The sequence below is a fragment of the Pezoporus occidentalis genome, unplaced genomic scaffold, assembly GCF_034315485.1.
Source record: "Pezoporus occidentalis ecotype Australia unplaced genomic scaffold, CSIRO_AGI_Poc_V1 ctg4, whole genome shotgun sequence".
In the NCBI taxonomy this organism is placed as follows: Eukaryota; Metazoa; Chordata; class Aves; order Psittaciformes; family Psittacidae; genus Pezoporus; species Pezoporus occidentalis.
In genome coordinates this window covers 23,510,628-23,521,992 of record NW_026915724.1, presented here as the reverse complement: position 1 = coordinate 23,521,992, position 11,365 = coordinate 23,510,628, and the positions used below count along the sequence as shown (strand labels likewise).

Here is an 11,365-nt window from a genome sequence, read left to right as displayed (position 1 = left end):
ACTGAGTGCCTAAGGTGGCTTGGTTAAGGTAGCATGTGTGGGGACTGCCACATCTGTAAACTGCTGGCTTTGACTAGAGTGGCTTTGCAAAGGAGCTGGCCCACCAGGTTAGATTCATTTCTGTCTTGGTAACTTCTTCCCACGGCACTGCTCGCTTGCTCCCTGTTTTCATGTGGTTTCAGTTTTGTAGGTGTCCCTTTTTCTCCCCTCATCCTAATGCTGGTAGAAGTTGTTGTGTCTGGGTGATACCAGAGCTGCGCCTCTAGGCCTCCTTAGGTCTGGCTTGTCTCAGCAGCCTGCTTCTAGTTATTTCTGTGTGGCCAAGCGCAAAGCAGTAAAAAGGAGAGGACTGAAGGAGGGCTAGGCACAGACAGCAAAGTGCGAGAGACTAAGCTGAAAAACTAGGAGGGAAATACAAAACACGTAGGTGAGCAATGTGAAAAGCTGGGTGGGACTCAGCAGGTAGCTTTCAAAATAGAAGTTTCATAGGAAAAAACAGGAAGTTATGTGAAAGGAAGTGCAGTGGAAGGAATTGTCCACCAAACCTGTTACTAAACAATTTTCAGTTTTATGTCAGGAAAGGGAGGTAATTAGAGTTGGTTGACAGAAGTAGAACAGGAAGCATTTGTGCTTCCTGTGACTTTCTTACACCTTACATACAGGCTCGTCCTCTGGCCATGTTCCTGCATTCATTTTAGTGGGCTGGGTTTATTTCCCCTAAGACAAGATGGAAGATCTGTCTCCTTTCATCTCTAAAGAGGGCATTAGTTTGCTTTCCCCCCCTCCCCTCCCCCCCCACATTCTAGAAATTCACATCAAACAGTTGCAAGTAAACACATGGAAGCAGGGCTAGGAGTCAAAGCAGAATCACAGGATGTTGTCGGGTCTGAATTCCATGGGCTCAGTCTATATGCTGGAGTTTGAGTATGAAAAGCAACAGAGAGCAGGCTGGTTCACCAAGTCAGTCAATTATTTAGGAGCTCCAATATTCCTGGCTTTTTTTTAAGGTATTAACTTCTTTTCCAAAGCAATATCAGAATTTATGGCTGGGACCTAGCTATGAGTTACGTATTACAACAAAATGCAGTTCCACAAGAGAAGGTTGGTGCTACTTCATTCAGAAGAAACGGTGCTAGTGCTTTAATTGAAAAGCCTGTGCTGCAGCTGAATGTTGGCAAGCTCTCAGCCTGCAACACCCTCCTCCTTCTCCTTCTGGAAGCTAGTAGCCTGCCATTTACAAAGCACCAATTAAACTTCCAAGTTTAATGGCTTTATTCCCCATGGATTTTACTTTGTGTTGCACTATATGTTAGTTTCTCTTTAATGCATGTTGTTTTTTAACTTAATCTCGCACCATGCTACATAGCCACAACATCTCACAACATCTATGCAATGCTGTCATTAGGTGTAAATTCTTCAGGCATCACCAGCCACTGCCAAGACTGTGGCCCCTGTGCAGTCACTGACTCCACCACCAGAAGCACATCAGGCAGGCCCTGCTTACCTCTGTCTCTGCACCTGTGCCAATGCCAGTTTGGTTACTACTTTCCAATGATTATGTTTCAAACCATGAAGTAACTTTATATGAAAAAAGAGTGTTGCACTTGATTAAAACTAGTTTTCTTCCATTTCTGTGTAGAATTAAGCAGACAGCTTGAGCTTTTGTGATTAACACTTGCCTGGTTCACATACTTTATAAAATACTGTGTCATTCCGTGAATCCCAAACTACCAGAACACAGTATCATCTTATTAGGAGCAATGCATCTTTGACAATCATGCTATGTTTGTAAAGTGCCTTTTTAAGTATTGACCAACCCTTTTGCTTAGAAAGTGCTTCTGAAGGTGACATGAAAGGGTGAAGAGTTCCTGAAACACTTACAGTTTGGATTTCCAGAAGTGTTCTCCTCTGTTTGCTTGTTTTGTTGCCTAGAAACTGACCTAAATAAGAGACTCCATGTAGACAGTGTTCTCTGTATGGAGGCTCTGTAATGGCAAAAGGCTGTTTAATTGATATAAGCAGAAACATAAAGCATGCACTAAGAGTGAATGTCCCACAGTCACTTCCTCAAGGTGGCAAGTCAGCTTTGGAAGCGGCCTTTCTGTTTCAGCTTTAGTGTGAGCAGGTAAATTGTTGTTCATCTTTCATTTTTGTCAGCTGTGAATATTGAGGATAATTTTATTTGTACTTTAACCTTAATCTGAGTAACAAGACATCCATACCATCTATAGGCGAGGTGACCTTAAGCAGTGAGATCCACATTCTGTGGAGTATCTGAATTTCAGCTGGGTGGAAAGAAGGCAAGAATAGCACTAGTAACTGGTAAAAGCCAGAAAGACATGGGACCAATAAGGCATTGAGGAACTGCTTCAAACCCCAAGGGTCCTTAAAGAATACATCACAAATGGATAGATTTCATATGTATAAACTGTGATTATTCAGAAGTTTCATAGCACAAATCCAGCCTCTAGCCTGCAGCTCACTGGATATTGATACAGCATTGACTGCCCACAAGACATTTGCTGGAGAGGATACTAATATTTTTTATTTTGTTTTTAGAGGACTGGAATCAAATATCACTTTTAACAGATACTGTACAGAATAGCTAAAGGCTTTTCCTTCCCTTTATTATGAATACATTTGGTTCCTGGCAGTTCTGTATTGTACATTCAGTACAGAATGAATACTCCAAACCCACAAGATTTCTTATTCATAATTGGATGAAAATAGTGCATCTTCACTTTATTGATTTTCATGTCTATTTTACATCTTCTCTTGTACAACTTCAGGGTGACAAACTTTGTTTGAAAAAAAAAGATCCCAAACTGGCAATCTCTGTGTTCAGACTCTTGGCAAAAGTCTTAACTGAATGCCTTATGTTTGTCTTGTGAATAGAAATGACCCGATTTCCAGAAATGCTGGCTGTCCTCAGTTCTCAGTAATCAAAACTGACTCTGAAGAGCACCCCTAATGTCTGAAACTCATGCTCTTTTCAGTTCTTTTTTTTTTTTCTTTTAAGCCTACAGATTTATAAATGTAATTATTAGAAATTCAGATTTGAGAATTTGGCCTGGAAAAGAGTGCACTTGATTTCTTTATTCATTGAGCTCTTCTTCATCATCTTCAAACGCTTCCTCTCCATCATTTGCTGTTGCTTCTTGGTATTGCTGATACTCTGAAACCAGATCATTCATGTTGCTTTCTGCTTCTGTAAATTCCATTTCATCCATTCCTTCTCCTGTAAACCAGTGAAGGAAGGCTTTTCTCCTGAACATGGCTGAAAACTGCTCTGAGATCCTTTTGAAGAGCTCTTGAATAGCAGTACTGTTGCCAATGAAGGTGGAAGCCATTTTGAGGCCACGAGGAGGTATGTCACACACTGCCACCTTGACATTGTTTGGGATCCACTCCACAAAGTAACTGCTGTTCTTGTTCTGAATGGCCAACATCTGCTCATCAACCTCCTTCATGGACATGGGACCACGGAAGACTGTAGCCACTGTCAAGTATCGCCCGTGTCTTGGGTCACAGGCTGCCATCATATTTTTGGCATCAAACATCTGCTGGGTGAGCTCTGGAACAGTGAGTGCTCGGTATTGCTGACTGCCTCGTGCTGTCAAAGGAGCAAAGCCTGGCATGAAAAAGTGAAGGCGTGGGAAAGGGACCATATTTACTGCCAGCTTCCGAAGGTCAGCATTTAGTTGGCCTGGAAAACGCAGGGATGTAGTTACCCCACTCATGGTAGCAGAAACCAAGTGGTTTAAATCCCCATATGTTGGAGTGGTGAGCTTCAGGGTGCGGAAGCAAATGTCATACAAAGCTTCGTTGTCAATGCAGTAGGTTTCATCTGTATTTTCAACCAGTTGGTGGACAGAGAGTGTAGCATTGTAAGGCTCCACCACCGTATCAGAAACCTTTGGAGAGGGCATGACACTAAAGGTATTCATTATCCTGTCTGGATATTCCTCTCGTATCTTGCTGATGAGTAGGGTTCCCATGCCAGACCCTGTCCCTCCTCCCAGGGAATGAGTGAGCTGAAATCCTTGCAAACAATCGCAGTGTTCACACTCCTTTCTGACTACATCAAGTACAGAGTCAACCAACTCTGCGCCTTCTGTATAGTGTCCTTTAGCCCAGTTGTTTCCTGCACCAGTTTGTCCTAAAATAGCATACAATAGGGAAAGAAAATACACAATATTATTGGCAGGGTTTGGTATTTGCATACAGATGTGAATCCATTTAGTAACAAAAGCTGCTATAAATCAGGTAGATAACTATGCTTCTCAGGTTTGCCTACAAATATATTTGTAAGTGTCAACATAAACCTTTCATATAGTCTCCTTTTGCCTCAAATCCCTGGTAGCTTTCATTTATGCCTTTGGGTGTTTGGGATTTTTAAATATTTTGGTATTTAACCGTCTATAAATACAGAAATGGCCTTGGCTCCTTGTTTTGAAAGCTTTCACACTCCCAACCCTCCTTATTCCATAAACACAAGACAACTGTTTAATCTTTCTAAGGACCATGACACATACAAAGCTAAATCACAGATACACATTTCTAAATGAAAGGTTCTTGGACTGCTCTCCTGAAACACAGGCACTGTTATCATTCAAAGATAAGGCCGGGCTTCAGAAGTCCTATTTAAATTGTCGTATCAAGAACTATACCTTTTTTAAGTCATGGTTACCTAGCCCGGATGAAAATATCAATTGACAGAAACTTCAAGAAGGTAATTTCAAAAACTTGGAAGTTATTATGTGCCTTTTAGCTTTTACTGGTTTCCTACAACTTCACTGTTCTTCAGGATCTGCAAAGGAACTTGCAAAATTGGGTTACTGATGTTTCATGAGCCCCTTATAGTCTCCCCAAGGCTTTCATTCTCCTTTTATGTGCCACTCAGTTTATTAAGATGCACAGTCTTGATCCTTTGCTATGTCACTGTTAAGTAATAACAAAGTAACAATAACAAGGAGGATTACATGGGGGACCAGTTTTGCAATACTCCCATTCCTCACGGTGGCTACTACACCATGCCACTGAACTCACCTAGTGGTACTCTTGCGAGTGCTACTCAAGAGTCACAGAACGGTTTGGGCTGGAAGGGACCTTAAAGATCATCCAGTTCTAACCCCAACGAATACGTTCAGAATTATGTTAGAGATACCAACTTCTGCATTGCTCTCCAAGACCTTCCCTTTTCTTCCTATTTGCTACATCCCGTTTCAATTACCACTTTTGGGAACTGAATTTCCCACAGTTTGGCACAGTGTTGGTGCCAGACATATGAATCGGGGAAGCTGCTTGCTGCAATATTGTTTAAATACGATGCACTTTATTTTCACTGCATAAATGCTTGCTTTCCTCATGATGTATTGGCTTAGCTAATACATTGTTCTCACGTTGCTATATTTTTCTCTCTCCAAACCCAGGGAGCTTAGCACTTCCTGTCCAGCTGGGCAAAACACAAAGTAATATCCTCCCATAATTAAACACGCTCACAAACATCTGCAGTCTGCTTAAGCAGTTTCTCTACAACAGACAGGGCAGCTCATCAGGATGCACACTAACAAGCAGACATCAGTCCAAGATGCAGAAGGATCTTAGCAGAGCTAAATAGTGAGTTTAGGACTTTATTTTATAGATTGGCTCTTCGGTAAACACCACGCCATCCTTTTTCGGTGGACAGACAGAATGGAGAATAGGTACAAAAACCATATGCCCAGTAAACTGGTACTACTGATACTACTTCCAGATCCATTGGCTCTACAGCACTGTAAGACCACCACATCCCAGAACATCTACAATGAGGCCTGAAAGCTCCAGACTTCTTACCCATGGCAATACAGTATAGTCTGGAGGGTGCCATGCCTCTGACAATGCTGCCCCACACCCAGAAATCTTGATCATGACCCTGTGAAACCCTACTAGATGCCCTCCACTTACCAAGTAATCAGCAGACCTCTGAAAATCTTACACAAATACATAATATGATCAAATTCTACCAAGATTAAATCTCTAGGTGGAAAGTGAGCCTGTGTCCACAAAATCAAGAGTTGGCAGATCTTGTGCCAGTCCTACAAGCTCTGTGTTCTATGCAGCCCATCTCTAGCATCCTGCCTCTGCCTTTTCTTACTGTGCATTTACTGAGATCTAAAGGACACTTACACAAAGCAATCCCACATCTTATCTGCATTCTTGGTGCCTCCAGATCCTTCTACCACTATTTGTTTCTCCAACACATTGTAGGGTTATCACACATGTGCAGGTTGAGCTGCACATGAACGGAAGCCATTTGCTTAACAATTTATTTTTTAATTCCTAAAATAGCAACTATTTTCTGCAATCTTCTTTAACTCCTTTCCTCTCTTCACCACTTTAAAAAGACAAACATGGGAAGAGAGATCAGTAACTTGCACACTAACTCTTTGAAGCCTAGTGTGAACAGCCTTGGTACAGAACTCATGCGATGATTTAGAGAGGAAAGAACGGCTCCTTTGATTGGCTAACAGACATTTTGTGGTTGCCCCTGCCAGTTCATATAACTTAAATTGGGGTGGTATCTCCATAGTAAAGCTGGCAAGGGCGCATACAAGAGAACAAATGCAGTAATGTACAAATGAAAACCAGCTAACAACAGCAGATACACCAGAGTGCACAGCAGTTCCTGGTGGGCAGTTTTATGCTGTTAGGCAGCCAGAAGACCTGCTGCTCTCATACAGCAAGATCATTTCACCTGTGCTTATTCATCTTTTAGGTCACTACCTTGTCAGCACAGCATTAAAGCACAAGGATTATTTTGCATCCATCTCAATCTCCTGCTGGTCTGAGCCAAAACTGTATCTGGAGTGTGTGATTGTGTACTCAATATAGCTGAATTACATCCCAGTTGATGGTCCATGGTTACTTGCTATGGAGACACACACATGCGGGTATGTACGAGCAGAGGTGGAAAACATCTCCATCAGAATGAGCCCTACCAGCCTATGGTACAGCAAGTATGGGACTGACAGCTTCTGCCACAAATGCCTCTGTGGGCCCATGCCAGATTTTTAAGAGAGAAAACAAAATGCTTTGTTGGCTTTTGACAGAGAAGATCATTACTTCAGCACTCAGCCATTCTACATTATTCAGCAGGTTGGGAGGACAGTGCCTGATGCTGGCAGGGGACTCTGTCAGATACAAGCTGATCACATGCTGTTGGTTCATTGTTATCTTGGCAGGAAGAGGAGCACAGTGAACTGGACTATCGCTGAAGACATTCTGAACTGATTTTGCTCTAGTTTTACTGGTGGCATGCCAAACTGCAAAGGTCAAGTTCAAGTATTTCCATAGGTCAGATGAAATAACTTTCAGCAGGCTTCTGTGGTCCATGCAGGAAAAAGGGAATGAAAGGAAAAACCTGAATATAGAAGCATACTTCATAAAGCTGCCTATGATTATGGCTTTTCTCCCCAAACTTACTTCTACTTGTAGTAACTGAAAGCTCCTTTGAAACAGACATTTAACTTTGTTGACATGGAATATACAGGAGAACAATAGGGATAGCATTAGAAGTTTTAAGTCAGATACTCTGTACGATTTCTATACGCCCTACCTCAACAGCAACAACTCAGGCTTAAGTTTGTTTTATACCACCCAAATAATGTTTATCTTTCCTCTGTCTGACCTTGGCATTGTTCCTTCCTTATGTATACATAATATACCAAACTAAGTTGCAACCTAAGCTTGCCTTGGCAGGAGGAAATGTGTTTTGTGGCTGGTGCAAACTTAGAAACCAAAAGAACATAAAAGTTCTCATGGTAGGTTTCATTCAGACTTCCTGTTTTAGCAAGTGGATCACTTAATTTTCACACACTTTCTCCTTTAGTACAAAGGGACCAATAATGCTTCTATATTTCATAAGGGTAAAATGAAAATTTTAATTAAAATGAAAAATAAATGAAATTTAATCATTGTAATGTGTACTTTTAAGCTTAGATGGAAAATACTACACAAGTCCAAAGTAAAACAGTAAAGGCCAGAAGAACTCTCTACAAAAAACACTGCAAAACCAGAAGTTCCCCACATACTCTCAGACTGTTCCTCATTATGCTGGAAAATAACCCAGTAACTGATCTTCTTTCATTGTTTACTGCAGGGACCTGCTGAAAAAGTTGAATTACACAGCCTATAAATAATTCAGTACTCAAGCATTTAATGTGAATTCAAATTAAGGGTAGTCTTGTTGGTTTGTGGTTGAGGGTTCCCTCCCTCCCCTTTCCATTTTCTGCATAATTTCCATGCAATTTGTTGTAAAAAAGTGGTCTCAGTATTTCTCCAGAGTTCATATATATGGAAAGCAAATGAAAACTGAATACTACAGGAAACTTTCAGTAGCTTGCTAACTGAAGGCATGAGTCACAGAATGCTTTTTCAGTTACTGGGATCTTTTAAATGGCCTACAGATAATTGCAATTGCATTGTTAAGATATTAGGATTTCTCAGTACTAACCATCACTTTGGAATAGGAAAATTAAATGCTTTTTGACCATTCAGTCCTGGGTGAACCATATAGTCCTTGGATTTTTAAAAAAGTGATGTCCACATACCAAAGATGAAATTATCAGGCCGGAAAAGCTGACCAAAAGGACCAGATCGCACACTATCCATGGTTCCCGGCTCCAAGTCCACCAAGACTGCTCTTGGTACAAATTTCTGGGCTGCAATAAAAAGTAAGCACACCCTTAATGTTCTGAAATAAGCTCTCAATATACAATCATACTGTCTCATATTATTAGTCTAGCATAGATGTACACATATAAATATTCCCCATACAGGAAATCATGGTGGCAAGAAAACCCAGCACCATAGGGACAAATTAATTCTGCTTGAAAAACAGACCTGACATCTTTGGGGTTCTACAGATAGCATATTATGTTTTGTGAGCATTTTTTAGCAACAGATAAGAGGGAGGGAAGTTTCTGATTAGAAATATTTGACATACTCTTTATAAGAAAGTAGATAATAGTCTCTGTTAATAATAGGGTGAGTGAAGGGTTTATGTTCAAATAATCCTAATGCATCTCACAAGCTTTTATGCTTGACAAATTCACCTCCACTGAAAACTACTTGGTGCAGGTGACAAACAGTAGTAGTTTGCACATCTACCACAAAGCACAAATAAAGCAGCTGTATCCAGTTGAAAGTGTTCAAGGAAACTTGGACAAATAATATAAATTAACCCAAGGTGGACAAGAGACAAAACATTCATACTAATAGACTAAAGGACAAGATGCACATTTTACAGTTAACACCCTTCAACACCCGACTAATTGAGAATTTGGGAGCCTTGGCATCTTATTAATGAATCACTGTGGAGTTCTCAATTAGCTGTGGCCCAACCCTCTCAGTCATGAAATCAGAGACAGTGCTACAGATACAGGCTCATATAACAAACAGTTTAATTTGGGGTAACTGATAAGACACAGCTGATGGAGTAATCATATGTTAAAGGAGCAAACACCTAGCACAGTGTGAAGTAACAAACAAACCTCCACCTCCAGACCTTAAGTACAGCCCCTTGTGACATTTCTCTCTGCCTTGTGACATAACACCCAGTTTTCAGTTTATAAGAAAGTATCTTACATAAGAAAGCAATTTTTTCTGTGTATAACAAGGCGAGCTGGGAGGGACTTTCTACAAGGGCATATAGGGATAAGACAAGGGGGAATGGCTTTAAATCAAAAGAGGGTAGATTTAGATTACATATTAGCAAGTAGTTCTTCACTGTGCGGGTGGTAAGGCACTGGAACAGGCTGCCCAGAGAAGCTGTGGCTGCCCCATCCCTGTAAGTGTTCGAGGCCAGGTTGGATGAGGCTTTGCGTAAGCTGGTTTAGTGGAAGGTGACGTGCCCTTGGCAAAGGAGGGGAGTGGAAACAGACCGTCTTTCAGGTCCCTTCCAAACCAAACCATTCCACGATTCTACGATTTCTGTGCCCCTTCCCACGAAGAACCCCATCCTGCACCCCTTCCCCATCCCACACTTACAAGATGATTCATTGTAGTAGACATTGATCCTTTCCAGCTGCAGTGCTGAGTCACCGACATAGCCTCCGGCTGGGTCAATGCCATGCTCATCGCTTATCACTTCCCAAAACTAAGGGAGGAGAAGTGTGTTGGAAACTCCCCTGCCGAGCACTGGGGGGCCTGCCCATCGCCCGGGCGGAGGACGGCGGCCCCGTGGCGCAGCGCAGCGCGGCCTGGCCGCAGCTGCCGGATTCCTGACGGGCCCGCTACCCCTCCCCGCCGCGGACCGGACCGGACGGGACAGGGCGGCAGGCACCAGGATTTAAACGCAACGGACAGACGGCGGCCGCGCAACTCCTTGCTCCAACAGGCTGAGGGCCTCCAGTGCTCGGGGGCCGCTTTTTCCAGCTTTAGAGCTACAGCCCGGCCAGTTCAAACATAAACCCGAAATAAATAAATAAATAAGAAGGTCCCGTCTAGTTTCGGCACTTCCCAAAGCCTTTTATGGTCACGGGTAGAGGCGCGATGCGCGGTGCTCCGCGTCCCGAGAGCGTCCGGCACCTCCCGGCAGCGCCTCACCGGGGGCACGGGATGGCAGCAACCGGCAGCGAGGGTCGGCTGGCGCTGCTCATCCCATCCCACCCCATCCCATCCCGCGGATGTAGCGGCACAGCCCACAGAAGCGGCCGAGCGCGCCCCGCAGAGCACTTTAGAGACTCCGCTAAACGGCTGCCCGGCAGCCGCAACCCCGTGTCCTCTCAGGCTCACCTTGGTCCCGATCTGGTTTCCGCACTGACCCGCCTGGATGTGCACGATCTCCCTCATGGCGATACTCCCCACCCAACTCTGCACGCTGCCGGCCCGCCGGGCGCCGCTTTATGGGCTCTGAGGCGGTGGGCGGGCGCCCACCCGTCCCTCTTCCCTCCTCCTCCTTCCCCACAACCCCCCCGCAGCGGCTCGCCCAACGGCCGGCGCCCCGCGCGCTCTCCGCTAGCTGCCGCCCCCGCCGGGGACCGCCCTCGCCCCGTCCCTCAGTGGCTCGGCCCCGCCGCCGAGCTGAGGGGGCCGCGGAGCCCGCCTGGGGACATGGGGCCTCTCACCGGCCCTGAGGGTCCCGCGGCCCGGCCTGTGCTCTCCTTGCTCTGCTCCTCTGTCACCAAAACCCGCCTGGCGAGTGCGGGTGTGCCATCTCGGCCCGCCGAGGCGCCCTACCCTTGCTGAATGTGGACACGGGCGTCTTCTCCCGTTATTCCTTGTCTTGCTGTCCCGCTGTCGGCGGGGCAGGTCGCAGCCTTGGCTGAAGTGCCAGCACCCCAAGAAATGGGCGAGCCTTCTCAGTGCCTCGCCAACGGCCATC

At 44.3% G+C, this 11,365-nt stretch overlaps 1 protein-coding gene across 1 annotated transcript; it reads right to left on the bottom strand.

The window, feature by feature from the left end:
• Positions 1–2,518: 2,518 nt before the first annotated feature.
• TUBB6 (tubulin beta 6 class V) lies at positions 2,519–10,912 on the bottom strand. Its single transcript, XM_062633008.1, has 4 exons — positions 10,777–10,912; positions 10,030–10,138; positions 8,592–8,702; positions 2,519–4,159 (listed from the first exon to the last, which is right to left on the bottom strand). The coding sequence occupies exons 1-4, from the start codon at positions 10,831–10,833 to the stop codon at positions 3,096–3,098; spliced, it is 1,341 nt and encodes a 446-aa protein (XP_062488992.1). The 5' UTR covers positions 10,834–10,912; the 3' UTR covers positions 2,519–3,095.
• Positions 10,913–11,365: the final 453 nt, after the last annotated feature.